Source organism: Cydia pomonella, chromosome 17 (genome assembly GCF_033807575.1).
Source record: "Cydia pomonella isolate Wapato2018A chromosome 17, ilCydPomo1, whole genome shotgun sequence".
Taxonomy (NCBI): domain Eukaryota; kingdom Metazoa; phylum Arthropoda; class Insecta; order Lepidoptera; family Tortricidae; genus Cydia; species Cydia pomonella.
Genome location: NC_084719.1, coordinates 16,160,640 through 16,175,912, shown reverse-complemented (window position 1 = coordinate 16,175,912; position 15,273 = coordinate 16,160,640). Strand labels below are relative to the sequence as shown.

Genomic DNA, 15,273 nt, shown 5'->3' with positions numbered 1-15,273 from the left:
GACCCTTTAAAAACCTGTATACTCCTTGGGTAGTGACTTTGCCTATGAAACCGATGGTCCTGGGTTCGAATCCCGGTAAGGGCATTTATTTGTGTGATGAGCACAGATATTTGTTCCTGAGTCATGGATGTTTTCTATGTATATAAGTATTTGTATATTATATATATCGTTGTCTGAGTACCCACAACACAAGCCTTCTTGAGCTTACTGTGGGACTTAGTCAGTTCAGTGTTCAGGAGGCTGTTGGGGCTGACCCTAACACGGCATTTTATGTATACAATAGATGAAAATTCATTCCCAAAATAAACGACAAAAATTGCTGTACTTAAGTAAGTAGTTCTTGCTTGTAGTTAAGTACCTACAAGCAAGAAAATGGATTCTCTTAATTCGTCTGGCTTGTAACTGGTTAACGTTTTGGAGCCCAATACTTACTATTACTTTCACCGAATCATACAATCTTTAAGACGTTTTGCTAAGAAAAATCAGGAGAATTACACTTATTTGATATTTTATCGACTGTATTGATTTTCAGGTTTACACGGCTGGGGCGGTTTGTCCTGCAAAGCGTGCCCTGAGAAGGGAACCCGAGATTTCGAAATCCTGTGTCCTGAAGGCGCGAGCAAGGTATAAAAAACTAAAATACTTTTAAGTATTCTGACGAACGGTCTGGCCTAGTGGGTAGTGACCCTGCCTATGAAGCCGATGGTTTCGGGTTCGAATCCCGGTAAGGGCATTTATTTGTGTGATGAACACAGATATTTGTTCCTGAGTCATTAGTGTTTTTTATATATATAAGTATGTACTTATAGATAAGTATGTATATCGCCGTCTAGTACCCATAGTACAAGCATTGCTTAGTTTGGGGTTACGTCAATCTGTGTAAGGTTGTCCCCAAATATTTATTTATTTATATCTTGAGGTTGAGAAAAACTGGTAATTAAAACCAAATGACTCGCTTTCACGTTTTTATTTTTCGAAACATGAGAACATAACAGCATAACTTTCTTTTATGGTGAAAATTTATTCTAATCGATATAAACTCGGAATCATTTTAATTCAGGATAACGGCGGCTCAGATATAAACGAGTGCACCATGATCCCCGGCATCTGTGCGCACGGGGCCTGCGAAAATCTGGCCCCAGGGTACAGGTGCATATGTGACCCCGGCTTCCATTCCGACGGCGATGGCTGCAAGGACATCGACGAGTGCGACATGCACCAGTCCGTGAGTACTGATATGGCCCCGGTATGAACCTGGCCCAAGGGTCAGACATATGCGACTTCCACTCCGACGGTGACGGGTGCAAGGACATTGACGAGTGTGATATGCACCAGTCCGTGGGTACCGACTTGGCCCCCGGTATGATCCTGGCCCCAGGGTCAGATATATGCGACTTCCACTCCGACGGCGACAGCTGCAAGGACATCGATGAGTGCGACATGCACCAGTCCGTGAGTACCGACATGGCCTCGGCATGAACCTGGCCCCAGGGTCAGACATATGCGATTTCTACTACGACGGCGACCGCAGCAAGGACATCGACGAGTGCGACATGCCCCAGTCCGTGAGTACCGACATGGCCCCCGGCGTGAACCTGGCCTCAGAGTCAGACATATGCGACTTCCACTCCGATGGCGACAGCTGCAAGGACATCGACGAGTGCGACATGCCCCCGTCCGTGAGTACCAACATGGTCCTAGAGTCGGACATATACGACCCCGGCTTCAACTTCAATGGCGATGAGTGCGTCATGCACCAGTCCGTGAGCGCCACCGACATGGCCCCGGAATAAACCTGGCCCCAGGGTCAGGTACATGCTACCCCACTCCGACAGCGACCACTGCGGCTGCAAGGACATTGACTAGTGCGATACGCACCAGTCCGTGAGTACCGACATGGCCCAGGCATGAATCTGACCCCAGGGTCATATGGGACATATGCGATAGCTGCAAAGACAGGCGTGTGTGACAACAAACTGGTTTGGTTGGAACACACGTATATAATTTTCTTCAATATTTTATTTATTTAAATATTTTAAACTTTATTGCACATCATAAAAGGTACAAATGGCGGATGCTTCATGGCATTCTCTTCCAGTCAACCATAGGGCCAAACAGAAAAATGTCAAGGACAAAGGTTATATTTTGTACAGCTTTATTATTAATCTTTTCCAATTGAGCCTGAAATTTTATTTTCTTTCTCTGTTTAAGTATTTCTATGAGAACGGTGATATGTTTCGTGTTACAGTTGTGCAACGGCGGGCAGTGCCGCAACACGCCCGGCAGCTTCACGTGCGTATGTCCGTCCGGCACTCGCTACGAGCCGGACGAGCAGCTCTGCCGCGACATAGACGAATGCGAGGGTGAGATCAATTTCATCGAGAGCGATTATGACCGCGGGGACATCCCCCCCATGTTCCCAGTCACAGGTTACACTTGTTTACAGTCTCGATGCATCCCACATATGCCATCAGCATCGGAATAACGCCATTGTAACTTTTCAAGCGTTTGTCACCTGTATTGCTTAGTGTTCTTGCAATATCATAGCGGGGTTACAGAAATCGTGATAAACCTCCGACACAGTGAACTTATCTGGTCAAAGAGAAGAACAGCAGCAAGATGTTGTTGTATGGATGGAGTTGAAACAAATCTTTGGACCGCTAAAGGGAAGTTTAAGGGAGAGAGAGATATGCCTTAGTATATGCAGTTACCCAATATCACGTCATACTTTCACCATATTCGAAGGAAGGACTACAGGGGGAATGCAATATCGCTAAGCAATCATGGTGACTAACGCTTATGAGAAAATATCCTAAGCTATGACGATTATACTACCATTTTTAAATTATTCGCATTGCACGCAAATCGAACCCATTGCACTTTTCATTTTATTTTTAGTTTTATTTACTAAATTATTTAATGAAACTAAATTTTGGTACAAGGATGCATTAAAAACGTTAATTTAACTGAACTTCTAAACCAAATTGGATTGGATATCATAGCTTCACAGATCAAAATGGATAATTAATCGAGATTCATATCGAATAAAAATTAGATTTACATCAATTACAAGGTTTTAGCTCATCCACAACATAGAAAAATGAACATAAAGTATAAGTTTTCAAAGTTACGATAACCTTCTATCCTATAATATTCGTGATGTTCCCAGCTAAAGTATGGACGCCGAGCAAGAAGAATTTCGTACATTGACCCGCCATTTTCTATCTCTATCGCACGCGCACATAGGCGGCATAGCAATATAATTACGCGCATGCGATAGATATTGGAACAAGAAGAGCAATGCACAAAATTCTTCGTGTTTTTAGCGTCCTTACTTTAGGGAGACGATTACGGACTTCTCAAATAATCTTGGTTTCTTTAATCTTAAAAAATATTTTATTTGATCTCAAATCAGGTCCAGTAGTGTTTATTAGAAAGTCATTACAGGATTCGAAAGACTCCGTTTGTAATAAAAAGTTCGTGTTGCTCTAAGAATATTTCTTCAGCATTTTAGTAACAGTAGCGTGATCGATTTCTCTCTTGTCGCAGAGCAAGTGAATCCGTGCGAGAACGGACGCTGCATCAACACGCACGGTGGCTACGAGTGCAAGTGCGAGCCCGGCTTCGTGCTCGACGCGAGCGCTAGACATTGTCTCGGTAAGTTCTTGTGGAGGAAGTGAATCCGTGCGAGAACGATTGCTGCATGTGCATCAACACGCGCGGCGGCTACGAGTGCAAGTGCGAGTCCACGCTTGTGCTCGATGCGAGAGCTAGACATTGTCTTAGTGAGTTCTTGTGGAGGAAGTGAATCCGTGCGAGAACGGACACTGCATCAACACGCACGGCGGCTACGAGTGCAAGTATGAGCCCGGCCTTGTGCTCGATGCAATGTCTCAAAGGCGATGTCTCGGTGAGTTCTCTTTTGTGGAGCAAGCTAACCATGCGAGGTGCTGCGTCAATAGGTTCTTAGACCAGGGGTCTCCCAAGTTTTTGACCCGAGGACAACAGCCAGGCCTTCGTCTCACTGGTTTCGTTTTAACGTTGGAATATAGGGGTATATTAGATAATTAGCATTTCCTTCGCAAATGGACGGATTTTTGATATCTTTTGCAGATAACCGGCGCGGTTCTTGCTGGCGGCGCGTGGTGGACGGGCAGTGCGAGGCGGCGGCGCCGGGCGCGCTGCTGCGGCAGGAGTGCTGCTGCAGCGTCGGCCTGGCGTGGGGCTCCCCCTGCGAGCCCTGCGACACCAGCGACTGTCCCTGCCCGAAGGGCTACGTCAAGGTTGGTCTACAAATATTTTTTCTTAGAAACAGAGCGGCAAGACGAGCGTCTAACAAACCCGTAGTTTGTATGTTTCTAACTCCGTGCCGCTTATATGTCGGTGAAAAAGTTAATACATACAAATTAAACATAAAGAGTTATCAATATGAACTTGATGCCAATAGTTCAACTTAACTTAATTTTTACCTATACCACAGAATAAATAATAGTACTACCGTACAGAAATGACCCTTCCTAGAAAACCGAAGTTTGAGAGCGATTCAGGGACGAATTATGCTATCCCTTTCTATTAATGTATAGCATCTATCCCTTTCGGCCATTTAGGGTTGTCAAAATTCAAGTCATTACCTTATCTGTGGTCGTGCACTTCTAGGGACGTCAAGTTGTGCCAACCCTAATAATTGCTCGGAGCAATGCTGAGTCAAACTGAGCCGAGAAAAGCCGAAAGGAGGAGTGTCGCCCCACTGCCTATTGATTCTCTCGGAACTTTGTTGTTTCTCGATTTAACATAAATAATCGATACTTTGAATCTTACCTATACGTGATCTTACAGTTGGACGGGACGACATGTCGGGACGTGGACGAGTGCGAGCTAGACCGAGACCTGTGCGGCGGCGGAAGATGTATCAACACGGACGGTTCATACCGCTGCGATTGCCCAGACGGTCTTACTCTTGATCCCACCGGTAACTATCCCTTTCAAGCTACCTCAGTTCATTTTTACGTAGTATTTATTACCCATAAATCATGTTTATTATAATGTCGTTGAACAAAAGAAAGGGCCATAGAATTGTACCTTGAGGCATTCTATAAAAAAATACTTGACTATAATTAGACTCAATTAGGTAAGACTTAGCTGTTTGTCAAGCCGTGAGGTATCCGAAATAGAATAATGAAATATGAAGTAGAACATCAATTATTCCCTAGTTACGTAACTATCAATGCTCATGATCAATGCAATCAAATGCTTTCCTTAGAACACTGAATATTTCTACAGAATTTTGAGTCATTGCTGCGCTCTTATTTGACATAGTTTTTTTACTTACTTATTCCAATAGTTCTGATCGCAACTTCTGTAAATAATTCGTCCCTTTGTTTTACTTACTTATTTCATCAATTCTGATCGCAACTTCTGTGAATAATTCGTCACTAAATGACTTTGTGGTTAGTCTATCACTAGTTTAGATTACTGAAAAAATATCTGAGGACTAAGCTTCCTGCTTTAAGTTCCGATTTACAACATTATTGTATATTCTACCTAATTCATTTAGCGGACTTAAATATCCCCATATGTTTCAGGCAACCGCTGCGTAGATACGCGTCGGGAGTCGTGCTACACGGAGTACTCTGTGGGCCACTGCAGCGGCGCGCTGAGCGGCGAAGTACACAAGTCTACCTGCTGCTGTTCTGTCGTCGGACGAGCTTGGGGTAGCGCGCGTTGCGAGCCGTGTCCTAAACGAGGTAACCTTCATTTCTTGGCACTTTCTTAATCGCATCCTAAAGGACTCAGAGGTCTAATTTGGTAACCTAATCCTATGAAAGCTTAGCCTTCGGTTTTGCTATGGTCTTAAAAAACGTTGCCGCATAGAAGCCGGGTGCCTGCGGCGTTCTCTTGCGCACTTTATCTTACTTTCAAAGAGCGCTACCGAAGCGAAGCGTTAACGCCTTGCACTGTTGCGCAGTTCCATTGTGAATTTGTGACTATTAGTCTCATTAATAGTAAAAGAAGTGAAAATTCTATAAAGATATAGTGCTGTACGGCCCTAAAACTTGTGGTAAGTTAAGTTGTCAATCATCATGACAGTTAATATAGTGATACAATACATGACACCGTTTAGCGTCATCTAGGTTGGCTGTCAAATTTAAGGGCACGATTCTGTTCTTACACTGGCTTTGGAGTTTGAACGTAAAACCGTAATTCAATACTCCTCGCTTAATTTGTTATACTTACAATAATTGTGATATTTAGTGTTACCGAATCCAAGAGGTTTCATATTTCCAATTTTATTCTTCTTCAGGGACGGACGCATTCCGCAACCTCTGCATATCCGAAGTCAACCTCCCCCCTAACGTCTGGAACCGTCCCGGCGGCGGTCCGTTCGGCGGAGCTTTCAATAACAGCGACAACTTGAACGTCAAGTTCAACGGCCACGACAACGGATGGGGTGGCCCCGGTGAGAATTCATTTGAGCTAGTCACATAAGTATTACCCGCTAAAAAAAGTATGAAAGACGGCTCAAGCTCACTACGCATTTGGTGCTCCCTTATTTCTTCGGTCACCGACCCTCTCTTATGTTTGGACACCTGGCCGGGCGATCAGACTAATATTTACGATTTCTGTGAAATAGTTTATTAAATTAACGTTTTTCTTTTAGGCCGTCCTCCGAGTTATCCTGGTCCTGGGGGTCCAAATGGTCCCTTGGGGCCTGGTGTCCACGGTGGTCCCAACGTGATCCCGGGCCAAATAGACGTGAACGAGTGCTCGGCGTTCCCGGGGATGTGCGGGCAAGGCCGGTGCAGGAACACGCCTGGCTCGTTTGAGTGTGACTGCTTCCCTGGATATGAAAAGGTATAAAAACAAAAACTTCTTTAGTAATGGAAATATTGGAAAATATTCTTCGATGTTACATTTTTGCTATATTTTGGCCTAACTGAATGTAAAGACGTGTAAACTTTGAGACGAATTCGTGCTTCGATTTCGACAGCTAATGTAGATTGCGCTAGCCTTTACATTATGCGATAAGTCTGGTTGGCCAAATTTAACGTTTGACAGTTCTTTTCCCGGAAAATGTATGACGCCGTACAGCCCCATCTACTTACTCCTATTGTGAGGGCACAATATTTTTCTCAGTCATTGTATCTTCTTAATTTGTAACAATTTTACTAAAGTTACTGCAAGGTCCATTTTTTACTTTACTGTATTTAGAAAGATGCCGGGGAATCCTGGTCATAGCACCAATTGTCCGCACTTGTATAATATAACATATTTTAGGACGGCAAAAACCATACGTGTGTGGACGTTGATGAGTGCCGCATCGTAGACGATGTGTGTGGAGCCGGTGAATGCTTCAACACTGAGGGTGGTTTCCACTGTCGCTGCCGGCCCGGACACAGGGCCGACGGACTCAGCAAGGTCTGCGTCGGTGAGTAATCAACTTATCCATTCAGAGATCATCGTGAATAACTATTTTACATTTTTTTTTTATTTATAAAAAAATACAATATTTTAAGTACCTTAATTCTTTTTTTCGCCAAACTGTGAAACAGTTTGTTGGCGGATGAAACAGTTTGTTGGCGGACCTTGGACTTGATCAACATGTTTCACTTTTTGAACAACTTACTTCATAAACAAAAATGTAGCTCACACGCTAAGGTCGGAGACGTAATAACAGTTAAATTTAAAGCTTAAGCCATATCATTTATCAGCATTCTTATTTGTGTCCAACGATGTATATTTGACAGGTACTAAAGTATTAGTTGTAACTCAAAAAGGACTTGGTTGCGCATAAAATAAACTTAAAATTTCCTTCAACGTTTGCGAGCGCGACGTACCGGTCCCACAAGACTATCTATAACACCTAGCTCAGTTTTTCAAACTAACCCGGTCTAGGTATATATGTTTATCAAAGAAATGCTTTTTTTCAGATATCAATGAGTGCGTGGAGATGCCTGACTTATGTCGTAACGGGCGCTGCGTAAATACCCCGGGATCGTACCGCTGCGAGTGCGGGCTCGGCATGGAGCTCGCGCCCGACCGGCTCTCGTGCAAGGATGTCGATGAGTGCTCACTCACATCCGGTAACACATCCGAAAATTCGTTATATATGAGAAAAAGCTGACTTTTCAAGTCCCCTTCACTTTTAAACTCATCAGTGAAGCGTGCTATACAAATTGAGCCATTTTTAGGGTTCCGTAGCCAAATGGCAAAAACGGAACCCTTATAGATTCGTAATGTCCGTCTGTCTGTCCGATTATGTCACAGTCACTTTTTTCCGAAACTATAAGAGCTATACTGTTCAAACTTGGTAAGTAGATGTATTCTATGAACCGCAATAGGATGTTTACACAAAAATAGAAAAAAACAATAAATTTTGGGGGCTCCCCATACTTAGAACTGAAATCGAAAGGAATCCTTATGGTGCGACTTTGTCCGTCCGTCCGTCTGTCTGTCAGATTTATAAATATCTCGAAAACTACGCTAAGCTATCGATTTGAAATTTGGAATATTTATGAACAACGCTAACCCAGACACATTGTTATTTAAAAAGTGTTATTTAAAAGTCCTTTTCGGGAAATGTCCTTTGCCACAAAAGAGGGTATTTTAGAAAGAAAATGAAACCTAAGAATGAACAAGCCACAAACTTATTGTGAAAGCAGTTTATGTACCGACGGTACAATTTGGACGCACTTTAGGGAAAAGGATCCATTATCAAAAATGAATCATGGGATATGAATAAAAAAACATTCATTGATAGAAATTTCAAATTTCATTGGCAGATTTGTGTGGGTTGGATCCTTTTCCCCAAGTTACGTTCATTTGGGAATGGGTAATTTTACGATTGACCAATCGAAATTGTCGAGTGGGCTTATACACTCTAACCAATAAAACTTGCCCAGGTATCTGCAGCAACGGCGCATGTGAGAACCAGATGGGAACATACCAATGCGTGTGCGACGAGGGCTATGCGCAGTCCACAGTGAAGAGTCACTGCGAAGACATTGATGAGTGCGCCGAGGATCCTACGAGATGCCAGCATGAGTGTGTCAACACACCCGGGTCTTATCACTGCGTGTGCCGGTGAGCTACGTTTTGACCTTCATTGTTTGTATGTACAGTCGACGTCAAAGATTTGTTTAGATTTTTGCATCTTACTCCTTTATAATAATGAGAAAAATGTGAACATATCTTTGACGTCAACTGTACATGTCATAATAAGTATGTAAGCGGAGAGACAATGCAATGACATTAATGAGTGCGTGGCGGATTCTACGAGGTGCCAATACGAGTGCGTCAAACTGCCGGGTCTTATCACTGCGTCTACCGGTGAGCGACAATTTTACAAGTTTTTATCATATCAATGTCATTTCGAACATCGATCGTCCGAAATAGTACTCAGGTTTAGTAGCAAATGCATTAACCCGTACTAAACACTAATCAATATGTAAACAGGCCCTAAGGCAAGTGTACACGCTCGTAGGGGCCTTATAAGATAAAAATAAATTATTGATTATCTCCGAAATGTAGTTAATGAGAATACCGGTGTCTTTGAGAAAGTTACTTAATTTAAGCTCAGGAATGCACCCTTGAAATGAACGAAAAAAAAACACGGGGTATAGAAGGGAGGGGAACACGGCAATAAAATATACAACGCAACATCATTGAGTAAGATTGTACCTGAAACACAAGTTTTAAGCGGGGAGGCACTTTTTCAAAGTTCCTAAACAGTTGAAGATGTTACTCTCACTTCACAGCGACGGCTGGCACCTCCGCGCGGACGGGCGAACGTGCCGCGACATCGACGAGTGCTCCGGCGCCCGAGTGTGCGGCGGCGGCGAGTGTCGCAACACGCCGGGCGGATACGTGTGCTCGTGCGGTGAAGGCTTGCTGCCCGCGCCGGACAGAGCCAAGCCGACGTGCTTGGACGTGGACGAGTGCGCTGACGTGAGCCTTTACTCTTTACTTTTTAGTGGCACTCATCTATAATATGACCACAACATACACAAAAACCGTCCAAAAATTCCCATTGTGCCGCTAGCGTGAGCCGCTCTATGGCTGTATACGTGTACTGTTGTAACCTTTGGTATGTCTAAGTTAGCCCAACTCACGAAATATGTACGAGTATGTACATATATTTCCATTTTCCATTATATAATAAGTAAATGAATAATAGTTAGGTATAATAGGTAGGTTTTTATATAATAGTTTGGGGTCGAAACGCTGGGGGCGTGGGGGTCAAGCGCGCGTCGTCTAAGGACCTAGCGACGCGCCTTATAGAGGTCACAGGTGACCAGAGGGCTGGCCAGTATTTTGCTCAAAGGATAAGCATTGCCATCCAACGTGGCAATGCGGCCAGCCTTCTGGGCACACTGCCCATCGGCAGCAACTTGACGGACGTTTTTTTTATTAGGCCTTTACTTTAACTTTAAGTATTTGTAGTCTTCATTATTATTTTTATGATTATTTCTAGTTTACTGTTTAATTCTGTGAAATCTCGTAGAAATAAATGAACCCCTTAACTATAGGTAAACGACATTTTTACTAATGTGAAATTTATATCAAATGCAAAGTTTGGAGTGTAAAATTAAGTTTCTAATGCAGTTATTTTAAACAGAATCCAGATCTATGCGGAGCAGGCGAATGTCGCAACACCATCGGTAGCTTCGTGTGCCGTTGTCCAGATGGCTACAGCGTGAAGCCGGAACAAGGACCAGCTTGCACGGACGACGATGAATGTGAGCTTGGCACCTGCGACTGCCATCCTAGCGCCGACTGCGTCAACTTGCCCGTAAGTCATAGTTGTTGTAAATTTTGTATAAGTAGTTGGACCAAAAGGAATCCTGTCAAAGTCGTAATGTTTAAACTGCGTGTTAAAATGCTCGCTACAGCGTGCAGCCACAGCTAGGCTCAGCTTGCAATGGTGATGATGAATTCAAGCTTTTCACTTACTACTGCTACCCACTTACAAGCGCATAAATATGGTAAACCCTGCTTTTTCTCTATATTTACGGAAATCTGATTTCATGATTTATTTATTAACAAATTATTGCTCTCGACAGGGCTCATTCCAATGCCGCTGCCGAGAGGGTTGGCGCGGTGACGGCAGCGAATGTGAAGACGTGGACGAGTGCTTAACGAACAATGGCGGCTGCCATCCGCACGCGACCTGCCGCAACACCGACGGCTCCTTTATGTGTCTGTGCGACACGGGATATAAGGGAGATGGGTTAGTATATTGTAATTATTGGTCTCATTCTAATGCCACCGGAGAGATGTGGATTGTGGATGAATGCCTGACGAACAACGGCGGCTGCCATCTGCACGCGACCTGCCGCAACACGGATGGCTTCTTCGTGTGCCTTCGATCCGATATATATGCACATAGTATAATTTAATTCTCTTGATCATAAGGTTTTTTGACAATTGCTTCTTTAGTATCATCATCGTTGTTCGTACTATCATCTCCGTTCTTACCTTATTACAGTTATATGTGTACGGACATCGACGAATGCGAGAACGACCCCACATTGTGCGAGAACGGCCACTGCTCAAACACCCCCGGTGGTTACGAGTGTGACTGTGACGTCGGCTTCACCAGGTCGCCTGACGCCACTTCATGTCTCGGTAACTATTCATATTTTACTAAATACTTTAAGGAATAAAATTTCCCATATCAAATTTTCCAGTATCGATAGAATAGATACCCTCTGACACAAGCAAATAATAAGTGGGTAAATAAAGTTTATCTATCCTTATACGCACTAAAATGTAACACTTGCGATAGCTTTTGACAGACACAATCCTTACTTTTCCTTTCACTTGATTGATGAAGACGTAAAACATAATAATTTTATTTTACAGATATGGACGAGTGCGCCACCTTTGACAACGTTTGCGTGTTCGGTCGCTGTGTGAACACATACGGCATGTTCAAGTGTATCTGCGACAAGGGCTACCAGTCCGACAGTGTGGATGACTGTAAGTCTTTGCTAAGTGGTCTTAGTACTATTACTATCATAGTCGCTTTTAACTGATGAGCAGTTATGTTAAAAACAAATTGCAGAGTTTCTTAATAGAAAAATATCATTCCATCTGTAGTTTCGTAGGTCTTTGATTTTCTCAAAAGTGTTGTATTTTAATTCATTTAACATCTATTTTGCCATTTGCATTTTGTCTTTATCTTCTCTTTTGTTCTCACATTGTGTTTCCTCTAGGTACTTTATACTCTAATGCATTATATTTGTGTATTTTTTTGTGTGTTATTTTGAAACTGTATTGATATTACAGTGATGCCCGGTTTTAATTGCACCGACGTGGACGAGTGCAAGTCGCCGCAGTCGTGCCAATACGGCACTTGCATCAACACAGACGGATCTTACATATGCCGATGCCCGCCCAACTACGAATTAGTCTCGGACGGTACCGCTTGCTTTGGTAAGTATGTAGGTTACCTTTTAATAAACCACATAACAAAACCACTTTTTTATTAAATAAGAAAACATTACCTAATAATTATTTTACAAACAAGTGGAAGTATGAAGTGGAAGGCTATTAGGACAAACCCAACTGCACTTAATTCGTTAATTATTATTTGTTTTTGTTTGACGATTGGTCTGGCCTAGTGGGTAGTTAAGTCTATGGTCCCGGTAAGGGCATGTATTTATGTGATGAGCGCAGATATTTGTTCCTGATTCATGGATGTTTCCTATATATTTAAGTGTTTGTATATTATATATATCATTGTCTGATAACCCACAACACTGGCTTACCGTGGGATTTGGTCAGTTTGTGTAAAAATGTCCCTATAATATTTATTTATTTATTTATGATTTATTAACCTTTGTAAACGATAAGTGTTATTCGGCTTCATTACCTCCTTACACTCACACAAGCAATTGTCAATATCCAATGGTCTACATCATAATAAAATCGTAGGTATATGTGCTATCTTATATAGCTGTTAATATTACGATGCATTTTGCTCCAGTCTTTTAGTTGCCTGTGGTTATTGGTACAGCCATTGGTACCAATGTTGTTGTACCAATGAGCGTTTTATCGTATTTGTTGGCTGTACAATTCTTTAAACGGTTTTTTTGCGTGTTGTCAGACTCTCGTAAAGCGCGCTGCTACGGTAGAGTGGATCTTCGTTCGGGTACCGAACATTGTCTCAACGGTGACGAGCTCTCTGAAGATGGAACTATGGCTGCCTGTTGCTGCTCCGTGGGTAAGATAATTAAGCATTACTACCAAAGATAGAAAGGCCACTAACAAGGTTGCCATCAACGATTTGGTCAAATTTTGGAAGAACTGGGTTTCACCCATATAGACTGTTTTCTTGTTGTTCTTTTTTAGTTTTACCCTTACTCTATTTTGCTTCCCGACAGCGGTCTCTCCTTATGGAGCCCTGGAAGACTTATAACGTGTAACAACGCCGCAGCACCGTACTGCACTGTATGCCCACAAGTCCCCACGTCTATTTGTACTGCCATATAAAAGGTTAAATTCCGTTGACAGACATTTTACTGGAATCGGTGGTGAATTGATGAATAATGTTGTGTTCCAGGTGCTGCATGGGGCAAATATTGCGATCTTTGCCCAGAACCAGGCTCCGAGGCTTATCGGCAACTTTGCCCCGGCGGTCCTGGATACCAACCCGTGCTGGAACCGGTAAGGGACATTTTGTATTTTCTGGTCAAACAGAATTCGATGAACACTTCAACAGTAAATACAAAACTGTCTATTTGGTTGTTATGACGATTCTCTACATAGCAAAGAAATAACTTAAGAGAGCGCCAATGACAATTAGCTTTAATTCCTTGTCAAATCTTTTCAATGTTTTTTTTTTATTAATTTAATTTTGTACCTCGTGTGTTTTGAAGACTGAGTTTATTATTCTAAAAATACATTGTTAACTGAGCCCACAATCCCATTACAGCCATCATATGTCGTGACCCTATCCGACATCGACGAGTGCGCGCAACACCCCGCTCTATGCGAGCACGGAACATGCACTAACACGTTCGGTTCCTTCGTATGTGCGTGCGGAGAAGGCTGGGCGTTAGCGCACGACCAGCGCAAATGTGAAGACATTGATGAATGCTTGGAGCCGGAGATTTGCGGGCCTGGAGTATGCAGGAATCTGCCGGGGTCTTATGTGTGTCTGTGTCCAGAGGGATACGTCGCTATGCCTAATGGAAGTAAGTACCTAGTGTATTATTGCCAACTGGACTAATATCTGTAGTGAAGGAAATATTGGTGTGTTGGAGCCGGAGATATGCGGGCCTGGATTGTGCCGGAATCTGCAGGGGTCTTATGTGTCGGTGTCCGGAGGGATATGTCGCCTAATGCAAGTAAGTTTCAAGTAAGTAAGCTAGTCATGTATCTGTGGCGATGAAAATATTGAGGCTTTGTTTTATCCTGGAATCAAAATAATCTGTTTCTTTTGCCAACGTCTATGTTACTGGATTAAAATTTGTACTGTATTTTGTATTATGAACGTTTTTTTTTCCAAATGTGCTCTTTGATTTTGCAAAAAATGAATAGAGCTGTGATTTAGAGTTTTACTAATTCATTACGAATTTTTTACTTCAGAAAATATCTTAAGTAGCCAACTATAATTTGCTCCAAGATCTGTATCAATATCTGTAGTCAATTTAACACTAGTATTGTTATCTTTTTAGAGGAATGCGTCGACGTCCGTCAACGGCAATGCTACATGGACTGGGACCCGGACACCGAGCGCTGTTCCTCCGCCGTCGGTGTTCCTCAAACCAAGTACCTGTGCTGCTGCTCCGTGGGCCGCGCCTGGGGCGAGCCTTGCGAGGCCTGCCCGGACAAGAACTCTCGGGAATATTCTGTGTTCTGTGGCGCCGAGCCTGGAAACTACAGGGACCCGACTAATAATGAGACCAAGCCTATAGATGAATGTTCAATTATGCCGCAACTTTGCAAACCCGGACGATGTGTGGACACTCCTATAGGATTTACGTGCTTGTGCGACCATGGGTGAGATTTGGATTATTTTATTAAGTATCGTAGAACTGACGGGAATTCTTTTTGTTTTGAAATTTGAGTTCTAAATGTATGGTGGTCTATCATATATTTCATGCCACAACTCCGCAAACTCTACTGTGTAAATGCTGGTTATTTTTTTTGCAACAAAAAGAGACACTGCCCACTCACAGATCAGCCAATGGTTAATATTTAGCGAACGCCGCATGTAATATGCCTTCTTTATTGTCTATACTAAGACATAGTAACTATACGCTTTGA

The 15,273-nt window shown here is 42.9% G+C and overlaps 1 protein-coding gene across 3 annotated transcripts in view; it reads left to right on the top strand.

Annotated features, from left to right (window-relative positions):
- LOC133526999 (fibrillin-2-like) overlaps positions 1-15,273 on the top strand; it is an 86,086-nt gene that overhangs the window by 37,740 nt on the left and 33,073 nt on the right. For 2 of the 3 annotated variants that reach the window (XM_061863884.1, XM_061863886.1), the window contains 22 exons: positions 533-624; positions 1,061-1,225; positions 2,249-2,429; positions 3,550-3,657; positions 4,114-4,283; positions 4,837-4,969; positions 5,583-5,744; positions 6,302-6,457; positions 6,659-6,852; positions 7,276-7,426; positions 7,929-8,081; positions 8,901-9,081; positions 9,756-9,945; positions 10,616-10,789; positions 11,061-11,227; positions 11,486-11,625; positions 11,863-11,979; positions 12,289-12,435; positions 13,109-13,225; positions 13,565-13,668; positions 13,937-14,198; positions 14,682-15,006. In XM_061863884.1, the coding sequence (XP_061719868.1) occupies positions 533-624; positions 1,061-1,225; positions 2,249-2,429; positions 3,550-3,657; positions 4,114-4,283; positions 4,837-4,969; positions 5,583-5,744; positions 6,302-6,457; positions 6,659-6,852; positions 7,276-7,426; positions 7,929-8,081; positions 8,901-9,081; positions 9,756-9,945; positions 10,616-10,789; positions 11,061-11,227; positions 11,486-11,625; positions 11,863-11,979; positions 12,289-12,435; positions 13,109-13,225; positions 13,565-13,668; positions 13,937-14,198; positions 14,682-15,006 (3,589 nt within the window). The remainder of the gene's footprint in view (positions 1-532; positions 625-1,060; positions 1,226-2,248; positions 2,430-3,549; positions 3,658-4,113; positions 4,284-4,836; positions 4,970-5,582; positions 5,745-6,301; positions 6,458-6,658; positions 6,853-7,275; positions 7,427-7,928; positions 8,082-8,900; positions 9,082-9,755; positions 9,946-10,615; positions 10,790-11,060; positions 11,228-11,485; positions 11,626-11,862; positions 11,980-12,288; positions 12,436-13,108; positions 13,226-13,564; positions 13,669-13,936; positions 14,199-14,681; positions 15,007-15,273) is intronic. The other variant, XM_061863885.1, reaches the window with a different exon arrangement.